This window comes from Cannabis sativa, chromosome 3 (assembly GCF_029168945.1).
Source record: "Cannabis sativa cultivar Pink pepper isolate KNU-18-1 chromosome 3, ASM2916894v1, whole genome shotgun sequence".
In the NCBI taxonomy this organism is placed as follows: domain Eukaryota; kingdom Viridiplantae; phylum Streptophyta; class Magnoliopsida; order Rosales; family Cannabaceae; genus Cannabis; species Cannabis sativa.
The window spans coordinates 44,940,658-44,958,871 of NC_083603.1; the positions used below are offsets into that span (position 1 = coordinate 44,940,658).

General features: G+C 34.3%; 1 protein-coding gene across 1 annotated transcript; it reads left to right on the plus strand.

The window, feature by feature from the left end:
• Positions 1-1,249: 1,249 nt before the first annotated feature.
• Positions 1,250-9,333, plus strand: LOC115711601 (CBBY-like protein). Its single transcript, XM_030639966.2, has 8 exons — positions 1,250-1,646; positions 1,915-1,985; positions 2,075-2,233; positions 2,468-2,534; positions 2,831-2,926; positions 3,130-3,176; positions 8,760-8,840; positions 8,947-9,333. The coding sequence occupies exons 1-8, from the start codon at positions 1,326-1,328 to the stop codon at positions 9,068-9,070; spliced, it is 966 nt and encodes a 321-aa protein (XP_030495826.2). The 5' UTR covers positions 1,250-1,325; the 3' UTR covers positions 9,071-9,333.
• Positions 9,334-18,214: the final 8,881 nt, after the last annotated feature.

Genomic DNA, 18,214 nt, shown 5'->3' on the forward strand with positions numbered 1-18,214 from the left:
TACTCATTTAAACTTAATGAAAATACTAATTAGTTCGATTCGATATTGGATGTATTAGATTTTTGGACACCCTATCTAACATCTGATCTGATCCAATTGGATATTCAAAAATTACATCCAATCCGATCCGATCACAATTGGATATCCAATATATAGCGGTCGGTTGTAATTGGATCAGTTGGTTGTCATTGGATTGGATCGATTTATGCACACTTCTAGCCTAGTTTATTTCTCTTCTCATTTTCGTGTTTCATATAGTGAGTTGAGTACCAGCCCACACTATTTAAGGTGGTATCCTAATCTTTGTGGAAGATCGTGAATATTTGTTGCTTATCGGCTTAAGGAAGCAATCTAGGTTCATCACTTGGCAATACCTTGCTATAAAAAGGAAATCGAGAGTTAAAATAATTGAACAGAAGGAGTTATTAATTTTCGCTGCAATCAATGTAAGATTCTTAAACTTTGTTATTTGATCGTTTTGTTAATTTAATATTTTAATGTATTAGATTATTATGTGATAATCAATCATACATTCAACTATTATTTTCAAATGGAAAACTTACAAAAATACTAGAATTTGGATTAACTTTTACAAAAATACTGTCACACGGAAATCTTTTCAAAAATACTGTGTTTTTATAAAACACCAATAAAACATAAAGCAGAACAACTCAAAACAGCAGTAGAACAACTAAAAAACACCAGTGAAAACTTAACACAGTATACTGCAGTATGAAACTTATAAAAAAATACAGTAAAAAAGTAAAAAATACAGCCTAACAGTATTTTTGATAAAAAATAGCAAAAGTTAGTATACAATGTAAATTTCTTACATTGTGAAATTTACATGGTATACTAACTTTTGTCAATTTTTTACAAAAATATTGTCAAGCGGTAATTTTTACTTTTTTACTGTGTTTTTTTATAAGTTTCATACTGCAGTATACTGTGTTAAGTTTTCACTGGTGTTCTACTATTGTTTTACTGGTGTTCTACTGTTGTTTTGAGTTGTTCTGCTTTGTATTTTACTGGTATTTTATAAAAATACAGTATTTTTGAAAAAATTTCTATGTGACAGTATTTTTGTAAAAATTCACCCAAATTCCAATATTTTTGTAAGTTTCTTAAATTTCCCTCCAAAAAAATAAACTAAGTGGGCTTAAATATGTACAAAACCCAACATATTGTAGCCCACGAAGGCCCAAAAAGGAGAGGAAATATGTGAACGTGGAATTGTGGACGGTAGTGGATAAGTTGGGTCCGACCGTTACAAAATAAAGACTAAAAAACAGAGTGAAGCTCTTTCGACGGTTGGAGGTTCTGCAATGGCGTCCATATCTCTTTCCTTAGCCACAATATCTTCTTCAAAAGCTTTGCTTTCTCACCAAAAGACATCTTCCATTGCCAGCCTCAAACCCCATGATAAGACCTTATCACATTCTATATTGGGTACCAGTCTAATAAGACCAACAACATTGACCACAACCAGAGGAAAAGCCTCTTCTCCTACAACTAAGATCACTTGCTTAGCTTCTTCTTCTTCTTCTTCACCTCTTCCCTCTGCCCTTTTATTTGACTGTGATGGAGTCCTTGTTGACACTGAGAAAGATGGCCACCGTATTTCTTTCAATGACACTTTCAATGAGGTAACCAAAAAAATATATTGTGAAATTAGAAGAAGCTTAATGCTACTCTCATTATACTTCTTTCAGAATATGAGTCTTTTGTTTTGTTAATATTGTGAAACTTAGTGAGAATTTTGCTTGGTAGCTTGGAAAATGTTGGGAAAGAACAAAGAAGAGATGTTAGACAATCTCTTTTTTTTTTTGGGTTTTGATTAGATTGGAAATTTAGGAGATGGGAATATTGACTTGCATGGATTAAAGGTATATAATAATGGGATTCATTGTGCAGAAAGGATTGGGTGTTACTTGGGATGTTGATTTGTATGGAGAGCTGCTCAAGATTGGAGGTGGGAAAGAGAGGTAAGGAAGGGTCTTCCTCAAGTCATTTTCATATGTTAATGTAACTTTGAGTTAAATTAGTAGTAATGAATTGATTGTGGTTCTTGTAGAATGACTGCCTACTTCAACAAGACAGGTTGGCCAGAAAAAGCTCCCAAGAGTGAAGAAGAGAGAAAGGAATTCATTGCTTCACTTCACAAGAGAAAGACCGAGTTGTTCATGGCCCTTATTGAGAAAAAACTACTGCCTCTTCGACCCGGCGTAGCTAAGTTGGTTCCTACCTGACCTTCTATTAAGTGTTTAAATAAAATTCATGTTTTGTTTGAAATTCAATCTTGGAAGAGCTTAATGACACAAGTTAGATAGTCATCAATAATCATTGATGGAATAACAATTTGTTGAAGTCTTCCTCATATGTTTGAAATAAGTGGTTTGGCTTTTGGGAGCCAACTTGATTATAATTTTCAATTGGGTTATTGAGATTTTCTAATAAAATTTTACAGGCTGGTTGATCAAGCTTTTGCAGAAGGTGTCAAAGTTGCTGTATGCAGCACATCTAATGAAAAGGCGGTATGCTTTATTGGGTCTTAAAGTTCATATTTTTCGTTGCAAGTCATATGCTTCCACTTGAGATTAATTTTTACTAGAGCCAAATCTTATGAAGGGAATAAGTACTTACTATGATCTAAACTGCCAGTTTTTTAGCTTTTAATCACACTATTATGAAATGTCATTTACATGTAAAACATACTGTTTTGTATAATTTAGTACATTGATGAGTTGTGTGCTATTGATTCTTTAACATAACTTAGCTCATCAGTCTTTCAACTATTTGACCATGATTCTTAACTATCCATTGATTTAAGGTCTCTGCAATAGTAAGTTTCTTACTCGGACCAGAGAGAGCAGAGAAGATCAAGATATTTGCTGGAGATGTTGTCCCTCGCAAGAAGCCTGATCCTGTAAATTTTACTATCCTTTTTACTCCTTCTTTAGTAGATTGGTATCTAATATTATAAGGACATATATTAAACTTTAATTCTTTTGATGGAAACAATAGATTTCCTTTTTTAATTTTTGTGTGTGCAAGAAACTAATCTCTGCATATGGATTACAACCAACTTCAATTCTCTTTGTAATCTGTGCGTTTTTTTCTTTCTCACAGGCTATTTATAATCTGGCAGCCATCACCCTAGGTGTTGATCCTTCAAGGTACTGTTGTGGTGATACTAGAGCCAATATTATCTATGACTTATCTCATGACACTACAATGACCAACTCAGTGGCTGGTTGATGTTCTAAGTCTGAAATATGAGTGTATTTGCTGGTTTCTTTTTCTTCAGTGTTAAATTTTTTATTTGGACTTACATTAACTTCTATTGTTTTTATTAATACTTGGGTTATTGGATAATTTTTTGCTCTATTAGCTTATATTGTTAATGATCAATAATTAATGGGCTTAGCATCTATGTGTGTAAAATTTAGTTGTGTTGGAACAACTGAATATGGTTAAGGTCTTTTACTCTGTATGTATTTTACTGTTTTATTGCTTACTGTGTACTTAGGTAGTTAAAAGTCTGTTATGGTCTTTTACAATTGATTCCTTATTTTTCGGTTATAAGTTGTTGTAATCTGTTCAAACTCTTCATATATAAATATCAGAAGTCTAGCCAACTGTATTCAGTTGAGCCTTCCATTCATCTTCCTTCTTCTTCCATTTTCTCTCCATCATTTTCTTCTTTGCTCAATCTTGAGTACTGAGTTTTCAGTACTCCTACATGGTATCAGAGCCATGTCGAATCATGGCATTCGAGTAGAACCTCCTGAAGGAGAAAGAGTTAATCCTCCTGAAAGAGAAAGAGTTGATCCGCATCAAGCTCGAGTTGCAAATCCCATTCCTGAAGCTCAAAATCAATTTCCCCTCCCCAACAATCATCTCCTCCCCCTGAACATTCGACTTGACAGATCGAATTATACCATATGGCGATCTCTGGTTCTTGCTGCGGTTAGAGCCTATGATCTTGATGGCTACATTCTTGGCCATCTCCCTCAACCTCCTGAATTTCTTGCAGGTAACACCATTAATCCTCTTTTTCAAAATTGGATGCGTTTTGATCATTTCCTCATGCATTGGCTCATGAATTCTGTTACTGAACATATGCTTGGGCATGTCATTAATTGCAACACCTCCCATGAGATCTGGACCACTTTTGCCCAGCTCTTTGCAACCAGATCTCGTGCCCGATTACTACAATTACGAAATCTGCTTCAAACAACCAAGAAGGGATCTCTGTCAATTGAAGAATTTATTCTCAAAATGCAGCAATTTGCAGATCAGCTTGCAGCAGCAGGTCAACCAATCTCTGATGATGATCTGGTGCTATATATTCTTGGGGGTTTAGGATCCGAGTACGAAGCTGTGGTAGTCAATTTAACATCAAAAATCGAACCTTTGTCTCTCCAAGAAGTGCAATTTATGTTGCAAAGTCAAGAAATGAGAATCCAGCAGCATACCACTGAATCTTTGCACAATGTTCAAGCCAACATGGCCAGCACCAGAGGTTCATCTTCAAATCGTGTTTTCAGAGGTGCCAATCGAGGAGGACGATTTAATCCCACAAACAGAGGTGGTCGTGGCCTGAAGACTGTTTGTCGGCCTACGTCGTCTTTGGGCACATTGCTGTCAAATGCTACCATCGTTTTGACATTACCTACACAGGCAACAACACCAACAACTCCTCCTCAAACCCTCCCACCACTGAAACACCCCAGGCTCTTATTTCTGAGTCAAACACCAACTTCGACAACTCCACAGCCTGGTATTTGGATTCAGGTGCAACACATCATATGACCAATGATACTGATCAACTTCCTACTGCTACAGACTACAAAGGCAAGGCTAAGGTAGTAGTAGGTAATGGCTCCTCAATTCCCATTAGAAAAATTGGTTCTGGTTCAGTTTCTACTCATTTTCCCAATCATTCTTTAGTATTGCAAGACATTCTTCATGTGCCAAATGTCACCAAAAATCTTCTTAGCATTTCCCAATTTACAAAACATAATCATGTCATTCTTGAATTTGATGAATTATCTTGTCTCATAAAGGACAAGACAACCAAACAAATTCTTCTGCAGGGCCATCTCAGTGAAGGATTATACAAGCTTGAAGTTCAAGCCTTGGTTCCTCCCCAGCCCAAAGCTCTCAATCACACCACCACTTCCAATCCTGTCATTGACAAGTCTCAAATTTCCAATATTTGGCATCATAGACTTGGTCATCCATCTCACTCTATACTAAGTAAAGTTTTACATAAAGTTGTTCCCAATGTAAAGTGTAAAGCACCTGACTTTTGTAATGCTTGTCAAACTGGTAAACTACACCAGTTCAGTTTCAAAAGTACTTCAAATAATACTGTTCAGCCATTTGATCTAATTCTTACTGATGTTTGGGGCCCTTCTTTCTACCCCTCTGCTGATGGTTTTAGATATTACATAAGCTTTCTTGATGATTTTACAAGATTCACTTGGATCTTTCCCATGAAAAACAAATCCGAAGCAACAACCTTATTCTGTCAATTCAATTCCTATGTGGAAAGGCAATTTCAAACAAAAATTAAATCTGTCCAAAGTGATCTTGGAAAAGAATTTGACCCTTTGTATAAACTTTTTAAAAACCTTGGCATCATTCAAAGGAATTCTTGTCCTCACACTCACCAACAGCAAGGTAAAGTTGAGAGGAAGCATAGACATGTTGTGGACACTGGCTTAACCTTGCTGTCTCAAGCCACAATGCCTTTATCCTTTTGGTGGGAAGCATTTGCTTCAGCAGCCTATTTAATTAATAGGCTCCCCACATCCACATTAAACTTTCAAACACCTTATGAAAAATTATTTCATCATTCACCTGACTATAATTTACTTAAGGTGTTTGGTTGCTCATGCTTTCCCCTTCTCACACCATATGCATCTCATAAAGTTGCCTTTAGATCATCCAAATGCATTTTCATAAGTTATAGTCCCAATTTTAAAGGATATAGGTGCCTACACCCATCGGGTAGAATTTATGTGGCTAGGAGTGTCACTTTTAATGAAAAAGAATTTCCCTATCATGATCTTTTTCCTTCCACTTCTTCATCACCATCTACCACGGTCTCCAACACTCCTCAGTACCTTTTTCCCATGCCTAACACTGTTCCAACCTCACCAAACCTGCCACCATCACCACATGTGTCTACACAGTACCCTACACCTCCCACTCCTCCATCCATATCACCTAGTTTCACATCTAATTCGACAAATCAACCTGCCCCCAGTCAACCACAGCCCTCTTTTCCCACAAATCACTCACCTACTCCTATTGATACTATCTTACCTACTGCCCCTATTCCCACACATACTATAAACCAACATCCCATGGTCACAAGATCTAAACTAGGCATATATAAACCCAAAAGTTTTCTTGCAAATATTAATAATGAAACAGAACCAACTTCTCTAAAGGAAGCTCTTGCCAACCCCAAATGGAATGCTGCTATGGGAAATGAAATGACTGCCTTAAAGAAAAAGAAAACTTGGACTCTTGTTCCAAGAACAGCTGATATGATTGTAATTAGCAACAAGTGGGTCTACAGAATTAAATTCAATGCAGATGGTAGTGTTGAAAGACTTAAAACAAGACTAGTTGCAAAGGGTTTTCAACAAACAGCAGGGGTTGATTTCTTTGAGACCTATAGTCCTGTCATCAAACCTTGCACTATTCGAATAATGTTCACTTTAGCTATCTCTAATGGTTGGGACATACAACAAGTTGACATAAATAATGCATTCCTAAATGGTCAGCTTCAAGAAGATGTTTATATGGCTCAACCACAAGGTTTTGTGGACAAAGATTTCCCCAATCATGTATGTAAACTTCACAAAGCCATATATGGCCTCAAACAAGCTCCAAGAGCTTGGTTTGATACTTTGAAAACCACTTTGGTTCAATGGGGATATCAATGCAGTCAATCAGATAACAGCCTCTTTTCTCTAAAATCAATGGCAAGTTGCTTCTAATTTTAATATACGTGGATGACATTTTAATTACAGGTGCAGACAAGGCTGCTGTCCACAACCTCATCTCCCAACTACACCAAACTTTTTCCCTAAAAGCTCTCGGTTCAGTAAGGTACTTTCTGGGATTTGAGGTTCATCGCACTGATTCAGCCATCTATCTAACACAGCAAAAATATACTCGGGACTTATTGGCAAGGACTCAACTTCTTAACTCCAAACCACAGTCAACACCCATGTGTTCTACATCCAAGCTTGTACGCAAGTCGGGGACTACGGTGGATAATCCAACTCACTACCGAAGCATCATAGGGGCTCTCCAATTCCTCACAATGTGCCGGCCTGAGATTTCCTTTTATCGTGATAAACTCGGCCAATATATGCAAGCTCCCACTGCGAACATTGGAGCACCGCAAGAGTCCTCGGATATTTAGGCGCTCCATTACCTCTGGTTTAGTCTTCAAACCAGCAAACAGGCTTGATATCTCAGCATATTCGGATGCTGATTGGGCAGGGTGCTTTGATGATAGACGATCTACATCTGGCTACTGCATTTTTCTTGGAGGAAACTTAATTAGTTGGTGTTCAAAGAAGCAAACTGTGGTAGCTCGATCTAGCACCGAATCCGAGTATCGAGCCATTGCTTTGGCTACATCAGAAATTATGTGGATTCAATCGATTCTTTCTGAGATCAGCATCCCTATTCCTCTGGCTCCTATACTATGGTGTGACAATCTTGGGCTGCATCTTTAGCATCCAACCACGTATTTCCATGCCCGAACAAAACACATAGAAGTTGACATGCATTTTGTTCGAGACAGGGTCCTGGCACAGCAACTTGACATTCGCTATGTTGAAACCGAAAACCAGCTTGCAGACCTTCTCACAAAGCCTCTACCAACACAGTCTTTTCAGTTCTTCATTAACAAGTTAACACTTGGTCTTAACCAGTGTCACTTGAGGGGGGGTGTTGGAACAACTGAATATGGTTAAGGTCTTTTACTCTGTATGTATTTTATTGTTTTATTGCTTACTGTGTACTTAGGTAGTTAAAAGTCTGTTAAGGTCTGTTACAATTGATTCCTTATTTTTCGGTTATAAGTTGTTGTAATCTGTTCAAACTCTTCATATATAAATATCAGAAGTCTAGCCAACTGTATTCAGTTGAGCCTTCCATTCATCTTCCTTCTTCTTCCATTTTCTCTCCATCATTTTCTTCTTTGCTCAATCTTGAGTACTGAGTTTTCAGTACTCCTACAAGTTGAAACAGTGTGGACTTTTCTAATTTACTAAAGCTTTGATGAGCAAGCCCAGTTCAACTATAGTTATATAGTTAAGTGTCATTCTTAACTCTACAAATATACATTGTCTCATCACAATTGTTAGCTTTTGATAATCTGAAAAACAAAATTAAATTTAGATATCTAGGGAAGAAAACTTAGTAAATAGTATTGCAGTATCAAATTTGAAGTAATTATTATTGATCAATCATGTATGTATACATAATAATTATTGTGTTCTAAATTATATACAAATTCTGTATCTGATTTATTTATTTTCTAACATGTAGTATCAGATTATCTATTATATATGATTTAAGATCTATAATTTATATAACATTTAATATGTATCTAATCAAGTTAATTATTTTATAGCTTTGCTCAAACTTTCTATTGTTTTTTTTTCCCTTAACATTTTGCACTAAAACAAAATGATGTGTTATGATACTGCTATGATCTACAGCTGTGTTGTGGTGGAGGACAGTGCCATAGGCCTTGCTGCTGCCAAAGCTGCTGGAATGACATGCATAGTAACTAAAAGCGGGTACTTTTTTTCTTGAATCACATAGTTCACCACTTGAGCTTTCTCTCTATTCTTTTTTTTTTTTTTGGGTATGATTTGATTAAGGTATTTTGAATTGTGGTTGTAGATACACAGCAGATGAAGACTTTTTAAATGCTGATGCAGTTTTTGACTGCATTGGTGATCCTCCTGAAGAGAGATTTGACTTGGCATTTTGCAAAAGCCTTCTTGAGAAGCAGTATGTCAGCTAGACTATATATATATATATGTTCATTAATTTGCTTATAATACAATAGTTTTCTTATGAATTTTTTTTTGGGGGTATTAATTAAATAATGCATAATTAAGGTTGTAATCATGAGCTGAGGTGTCTTGTCTATATATATTGTGTATGGATGTAATAAAAGCTAGGTTGATTATGAGAATGCTTCACCAACTATGCAAAAATTCTCATTGTGCATTGTATTTTGTATATTTGTATATGCTTTAACCAAATCTTGTTTCTGTCTTAAAATACGACAAGTCGTTTAATCAATTATGAACACACTTATTGAACAGAGATGAAGTCTTCCATACACGTAGATATAGTAGAGACGTAGAGTGAGATTATATGAGTATAGTTGAAATTAAAATATGTTCCTATGTATCAGAATTTAATAAGTACTTATATTTTGCATTATTCTGGATATGAGACCATTTCGATGAATGATATAAAATTGGGCATTTTACAAAAATACTGCATTTGGGGTAATTGTTTTCAATTTTACTGCCACACGGCAGAATTAACATTTATACTGCCTCCTTTTTTTTTCTTCTTTTATACTGTCAACAACAAAACAAAAGTATGAGGCCTCCACCATCTTTGACAATCACAGACATAACCACCACAACAACACCAGGACACCGGAAAATAACAATTAATTCCGACAAGAATAAACAAAAGCAGTAAAATCGACGTCAATAAATAATCATGGCAAAACAACGGTAAAACAACACTAAAACAATCAAACAAAACAAAAGAAAAAAATGATTAAAAAAAACAAACAATCTGCTGCACAACCTCAACACCAGATGCAAAATCAACTATATTTGCAAGTCTATTCCTAGAAAATTATAAAAAAAAACTACTAAAACAACACTGAAACAACACAAAAACAAATGAAGCAAATATAACTACTTAGAAAAATATAAAAGAAACACACACCTCAAAACTCTCTTGTGAGTGAGCTCGTCAAATATATTTATAGGAGAACCAAAAGAAAAAAACCACAAAAATAGCCAAAGAGAACGAAGAAGAAATGTATTTATAGCCTCCATCTTCCACACTCACAGACATAACCATCACAACAACACGAGAACACCCAGAAAATACCTATTAATTCCAGCGAGATGGAGCAAGGGCAGTGAAATCGGCATCAAATAAATAAATCATGAAAAACAACAGTAAAACAATACTAAAACAATAGTAAAAAAAAAACAATAAAAGAAAAAAATGATCAAAAATTAACTATGTTGTGCACATCCTCAATACTAAATGCACTATATTTGCAAGAAAAGTTCTAGAAAATTAGAACAAAAAAAAACCACACTAACTCTTATATTTTCAAAAAAAAACATAACTAAGAACTTCAAAAAATAAAAAAAAAAAAATGAAGAAGAAAAGAAAAGAAGATGAAGAAGAAGAAGAAGAACTAAACATGAAAAAAAAATAAAAATCATGAAAAACAACAGTAGAACAATACTAAAACAACGGTAAAGATGAAGAAAAAAAAAACTTGAAGAAGAAGATGAATATTAGAACATGGGGGTGAGATTTATTTGAAAAGCTAGAAGATAAAGATGATGAAGAAGATGAATAGTGAGAAATGGGAGTGGGATTTTTAAATCTATTTAAATAAAAAAAAAAGAATGAGACATGGAGTGTGATTTTTAAATTTATTTAAATAAAAGAAAAAGTAAAATATGTCACTTTTATGACACATCCCATCAACCTTTTCATCAAAATAATAATTATTAAATTATCTCAAAAAATAATAATTATTAAATATTAAAAATAATAAATAATAACTTTTATATCCATTAAAATAAAAAATTAAATAAATAATTGAGCCCATGTCCCAATCAATCTAAAAAAAAAACAAAACAATAACATAAAATTGAAAATTGTTGGCAGCCGAAAAAGAAAAAGAAAAAAAAAAAAAAGTTGGCAAAAAAAAAAAAAAAAAAAAAACAGTACAAAAGTTATTTTTGGAGTGTAACAGTATAAAAGAAATAAAATGGGAAAACACAGTAAACTGTGTAAATTTCCCTATAAAATTTGTGTTAAATTTAGCTAATTAGAAATTTTGCCTTCTAAATTTTGACATGTATCAAATCATGTCATCTGAACTTTTAAGGTCGTTAAAAATGCTCCCTGAACGGTTAAATGCAGGTCAGTACTCATGTGGAAGTATCTCATTGATCCACGTCATTATTTTTTATTTTAAATTATTAAAAAAAATTAAAAATTAAACAAAAACATCATTTATTAATGTTAACATCGCTTTTAGATTACGGCTGTCGTATTAATTAAAAATGATTGATAATAGTTGAAGAACAGAAAGCAAAAATTATAAAGTAAAGAAAACACCAAATTTATAAAGGTTCGACGAGCTTTTAGTTGGTAATAGCCTACTCTCCTTTTTATTGAATTAACTTAGGAGATGAAGAATGAAGTATTATCTCTTGAAAGCTCTTACAATGATCTATGAGCAAATTACTCTTAGATTGTGATTTCTCTCTTGAGCGTTCTCTCTGAATTATTTCGTGTCACTGAATAATAGAGATGAGACTTTATAGGAGTCAATTACATGAGATTGGTTTCCCTTGAACAATAAGAAATAAAATGGGAAGTTAGTCTATTTCCATAATTACAATAAAAAAAATAGGAAACCCGGGTTGATTGCCTTTATTTTCTGAAAATACGAACTAATCCCACAAATGTAGGAATTGTACCGTGATTTGCAAGTTAGAGATATACGAGATACATCTTAGATTTTGTCGACTCACACTCCTTGGTCGGTTGTATGCGAGCTACCTGCTTAGTGAAGCTGGTCAGATGCCTGTCCACGATTTGTTCGGACATCCTACCACCTACGAGTGACTTTGAGCATCATAACAACCTATACAACCTACTTGGAGTAGAATCATTCGCCCAATTTATGGAATATGTTACACGTGTCACCTTAGGTGAATGTCACGCCATAGTGCAAAAATTAGGATAACATTTGCCCCTAAGTCTGTGGGATCTTCTTGGTCGCACGTGGACTTATTCGACTAGGAAGCTGTCCAAATGGGTGACGCGTGTCTGGTTTTCATCTTTGATCTGATGTGACTTGATCAAAGGTCTCTTCGGTGTCTGGGGCATTAAATACCTCTTGAAAGTTGTACCTTGAATCATGCACTGACGGTTGAGTGACAGCTGTACTATTTGTAATGAGTACTAACGTTCACTTTTGGGGGAAAAACCCAAATTTTCGAATTTTAAATGAATTAATTACCATTTTAAGATGCATTTAAAAGGGATTAAAGCTTTTAGGGAATTCTATTAGTCATTTTTACTCTCAGAAAACCAAAGCAAAAATTTTCTCCTTTAATTTTCAAATCTTTGAAGAAAGCTTTGCTGGAAACTCCATTGCTGATACCCTCTGAGCAAATTCACAAAGCTTCGAACAGTGAGTAAGTTGATTTTCCTTGTCTTTATGCAATTTTTGTTGACTATATGCATTATTTCTCAATTTCTTGCTGCAAAATTTTTTATTCTTGAACTGTTCTTGACTGATCATAGAATAGATGACATTAGGGCTTGTAACTTTGACTAACATTCAATTAGGCCTTCTAATTTTCTAAATGCATATCATTTTTTACTTGAAATTGTTCACATTCACCCATTCATGGGTTTCCAAAAATTTCCAAATATTTTTTCGAGATTTTGAACTTCTGGGTTTGAGAATTCTATTCTGGAACGAAACCCCTTCTTTTTATCTTTAATCAGCCTGATTAACATATTAAACTTGTTTTTCAACCAATCCTCAATCCAACTCTCATTTCTTGGCTCCTATCTTTCTGTAGATGAACCCTGGTTATTTCTGGGGAGGCAAATACCATATTGACCAGGATCTACTTCAGCTTTTGTATAAAGATCATACTTGGCTTGGAGCAAACTCATCTTCATCCAATGACAGTCTTTCAAACTCTAGTTTTGAGGATTGGGAAGTGAGTAGTGACCATATAGAGTCTCGAGAGCCCATGGTGCAGCACCACCAGTACCCCGATCAAATACGTGGAGAAGGGCACGGGCATTTTAATTATTTGAGAATTGAAGAAAGGTTGGAAGCTGGGGTCACTGAGACACTACCTGAAGGCCGACTAGCCCTATCGGCTAAGGAAGTGTTGGTTTTATAATACTAAATCAAGTACGTAGTGGAAGAGTTTTGTATTATCTGATTATCATTGTACCATATCCCATTGGATCTCCAGATGTGCGTACATTAAATGAAAATAATAAATAATAAGTTTCGAGCATATACCTCTTGATAACTATCAATGTATCTTTGAAACTTCTCGTTTGTTGTATCTTTAATCCAAATAATACAATTTGAACTCACACCAGTGTCTTCAAAATCGTTTCACCACACACAAGAAATAATGTGAGTTATTAGGATAAAGTGTATAATGTGTTCTTGTTGACTTCTCAACACATGAGCAAGAACAATTTGAGAGAGAAAATTATTTTTTTTCTCTCTTAACTTCAAAAATTAATGTTGTAAAAGTGATGTTCTGATTTCTCAAATCAGACTTCTATTTATAGTAGTTGAATTCCTTTAATTAAATTATATTTGATTGTTTAAATAAATAAATATCTATAAATGAATTTGGTTACTGATATTTATAGGGAAATCTCTCAACTACTTAAGAGAATATCTTAACAACCTTAAAATATTTATAATTACAATATTTACTTAATTGAATTAATTAAATAAATAATTAACCTAAAAAGACAAATTCCATAGGGACATCAACATAAGCTAGGCGTCTACCCTTGTCTATTTAGGATAAAGATGGTGCCTTTTGTCCTGACAATTTTTGTCTCAACAAATCTTGTCTTGACAAATTTGTCTTAACAATTTTTGTCTTTTTCCTATTTAATTAATTTGAAATTTAATAATTACTATTTCGCCAATTCAAAATACATTTTTCCAAAAATTATTATACTACTCTTTATCCCAACCCTTGGCAGTGTTTCAAGGTAGCGATTTGGGGACCATGGACCCATAATTCTAAGCTCCAATAAACTAGATTATTTATTGAGTCTCACCAATCAAATAATCCTTGTTTATTAATTCCATGATTACTCCACTATAAATATAGAATTGAACTCTTAGTAATTATAGAATTATATTCACTGAGATTTACTGCAATGTCCTGATATAATCAATTTAAGTGATTAGCCTTCCATGTGTTGGTTCGTAATTAGTTTTGGTCAAAATATCATTTTACCCTTTTAATTACTTCTTTATCCTTAGTTCAATTAATTCACTAGTGGAAGTATAATTTAGATTCTATCTAAATTTTGTGCACAACATTCTAGTTCTAGAATTAACACTTAAAGGGAACCAACATTCGATCCGTTAAAAAAGTTAGGATTCAATAATTGTAAATCATGTTCTCAATTATCCACATTATTAAATTCTCAAAACAGAAGTTGTAAGAATAATCTTCTCCGAGAAACTTTAACGAGTGAATCAAAGAAACTAATAACATGAACAAGAGTTCATGATTACTCAGGATTTAGGCTAATCTACTATTGATCATCGTTATGATATGAATTAGGTCTTTATAGTAAACGACATGTTCATAAAGACAACTTTATTTCGGTTCTTGTCATATATAATCTCTATTATATACAACACTTTTACTTTGATGTCATACTACATTCGTAATTTGAACTGAGATTACTTGCACCGAAAAACACGCATCAGTGAATCGTATTAGCAACTATTGATTAAAGATTCCATAACTCTAATTTGTTCCTGACTATTGTATTCATAGCTAAGTGGTCTTAGTGCTCTGTACAACTACAAGCCACAACCTCATATATAAATAAAACAATTTCTGATATTTAATATAAATTATTCAATAATAATATTAATAATTTAATATTCAAGCATATATCAAAATATTCAACTCTTTATGTAATTATCAATAATGTCTTTATAGGCTTTTCAGGGCATAAACCCTAACAACTTGCTCCTGTAGCAGACTTTGCTGTGACTATTGCCAAACATACCACTGAAACAAAGCATCTGCCCAGACGTAAAATGATGGCACAAACTAAGCAGACTATGAAGAAGGCTTCAATAACTGATCCTCACATTGCTCTGTTGTTCGCAACAGCTAGAATGGAGCAAGCTAGACCTCCGAGCGAGGAAGAAGAAGTTGTTGATGGGGACATCGAAGTCCAAGAGGTTGAGGACCAGGGTGAGGTCCAACCTGCCACTCCTTCCGAGGCCGAGGGAGAAGTGGGAGAAGAAGATGAGAAAGTTTGGGTACTTCCTTTTGGTGGCTATAATGAGGTCGGAGAGCCTGTTTCCGAGGAAGGAGAAGTCTTGGTGGCTGGCTAGGATTATATTGAGGAGGAGTACACTGAGACATGACCTATAAACAATTGAGGTCTAAAAATTTTACTACAATCTAAATTGTATTATTTATTATATAACAAATAGTTTGCATTACCTTGTATTATAGTATTTACAAAAAATCTGGGGTCAATCCTAATCTCCGACTCGGACCAAGACCTTGGACTTAGGAGTAGGACTTGACTGGACCCGAACCTAGACTGGGACCGGGACCCGATCTGGAGTCGGTATTGGGGTCGAGTTTATTGAAATATATTATAATTTTACACAATGTATTAATAAGTCAATACTAGAGATGAAAATTGGTCGGTTAATGTACGGGGAATGCAATCCCCGCCACTACTACAAACAAAGGCTTTTAATCCCGGTTTTTAAGGCCTTTTATCCCGGTTTTCGCTAAAATGAAAACCGGGATATATGCGAGTGGGATAAAAAGTTTTTAAAAAACTGGGATAAAAGGGGGACTTTTTATCCCGGTTATTTCATAAAAACCGGGATAAAAGGGGGACTTTTTATCCCAGTTTTTATGAAATAACCGGGATTAAAAGTAAAAAATAAAATAAAAAAATAAATCAAAAAAAAATATATCAGTTCCTTGAATCAGTTTTTGTAATTAGATTCCAAAAATTTATACCAAAATATACATATTAATACACCATCAAGGGTTCACAACAAAAAAAAAAAACTCATCAAGGACCACCAATGAAGAAGCTTCGTGCACCACGAAACGCCATGAACCTAGAAGCACTGTGACCGACGAATGGCCACAGATCAACTCTATCAACCTAAGAAAAAAAAAGAAAGAGAGAGATTTAGAATAATGATCGAGAATCAGAGTTTTAGCAAAAAAAAAAAAAAAAGAACAAGATAAAAAAAATACCTGAAGGTGTTGGAGGGTATGGGGCTCAGATTTGCCCTCTGTTGGGTCTTCCATGGCTGGAGAAAGGCGGCTGGACGAGCTGGTCCTTCATGCAGCGGAAGAGAGAACATGGAGAGAGAGAGAACGAAGGAAGAGAGAGCATGGAAAGGAGAGAGAGTAGCAGAGAAAGAACATGGAGTGAGAGAGAGAAGGGCTTACAAGCTGGAAAAAGAGAGAGAGAGCGGCGGAAGAGAACATATAATGAAACCCTAAACCTAAATGTTCTTTATATATGTGCAGCTATAAAAAAAAATAGGGTGGGACTTTTTATCCCGGTTTTTACATAAAAACCGGGATAAAAAGTCTCACTTAAAATGCTAAGGTTGCGTTTGGCAAATGCATAAAAATTTCCTTTCCAACATCTTTTTTTGTGCGATTGCCAAACAAGGCCCTTGTTCCTATCTTTTATTTAAGGTTCCAAATGTAAAAGTGGGATCAAAAGTTTTTATCCCACTTTTTATTTTTTCCAATGTAAAAAGTGGGATAAAAAGTCCTTTTTGTTGTAGTGCGCCCCCATCCCCGCTACCTATTTATACCCCATCCCCGCCCCATCCCCGTCTAATAACCAACAGATTCGGGGTAGGGGAATACCCATCGGTTATGGGGAACCCATCGGGTATCCATTAAGGTAAAATGAAAAAACAAATAAATTTAAAATAATTGAAAAAATAAGTTAAACCAATATTCTCACAAATATTTATTATGCATTCATAATTCATAGAAGATAAAAAATAAACCTACTTAAAAAAAGCATAACCTAATAGAAAATAAAAACTAAATATGTGTCAAAGTTTGAAAAAAAAATAAAAAAAATTATATATATATCTATATCGGGGTCGGATATGGTGCGGATAGTATTATCCCCGCCCCCGCCTCATCCCCGCTTCGGGTATTGAAATTGTCCCCCACCACCACCCCATTAACCACTAAGATGCTTCCCTATTAGGAGCGGGTCCCCGCGGTTACCCATCCCCGCAGTATAAATTTCCATCTCTAATCAATACACAACATACTATTATATTAAATAATACTAATACAATATACGTAACAAAGGAGCCCATTTGTGTATGCTTGGGGATTGAGTGATCGAGAGAGAATCCACCATTGTAATGTTGATTAAATCATTCTCAATTGTGTTTCTATTAGTTGAGTTTGGTTTTCTATCATTGTTTGATCTTTCGTAAGTTATATTTTAGTTGTTTGATCTTTCGTAAGTTATATTTTAGTTTTTGGTTTCTTAATTTATTTTATCTATTGATGAATTGTTTTGTTTCATCTTGAGTAGTTTAAATTTTCTAACATAATATTATTATTCTTTTTTATTATAATTTAATAATAATTTTGAACACAACCTAAATCTCTTAAATCAAACATAAAATGACACTATTGGACTTGGACATATATAACATTTCCAAACATGTATATATCAACAAAGTGAAACTTCTAAAAACTAATTATTAAAGATGTCACTTTCCTTTTTCATCATGATATTTATAATTATTAATTGTAGAAAAGACATAAAGATAGATAAGGCCAAACTTGTATGCAACACACGGAAATAAATGAGAATGGGTTAATGGAGGATAGAGAAACATGCATGCAATGAACAGTACCCCATGACAGATCGATCAAGAGCATGCTATATAATTGGATCCCATTTCCATATGGATCTCTTTGATAAAATGAATATGTTATATATATACAAATATATAATATGCTAATATATATATATATATATAACTAATTAACTATAGATATGCTTTGGCAAATTGAGAAGTCACTCAGCCAACTATAGTGCA

Coding starts and splice junctions, on each gene's coding strand:
- LOC115711601 (XM_030639966.2), top strand. CDS start 1,326: ATGGCGTCCATATCTCTTTCCTTAGCCACAATATCTTCTTCAAAAGCT. Junction 1,986..2,074: donor ATTGGAGGTGGGAAAGAGAG/GTAAGGAAGGGT, acceptor TGGTTCTTGTAG/AATGACTGCCTACTTCAACA. Junction 2,535..2,830: donor GCACATCTAATGAAAAGGCG/GTATGCTTTATT, acceptor CATTGATTTAAG/GTCTCTGCAATAGTAAGTTT.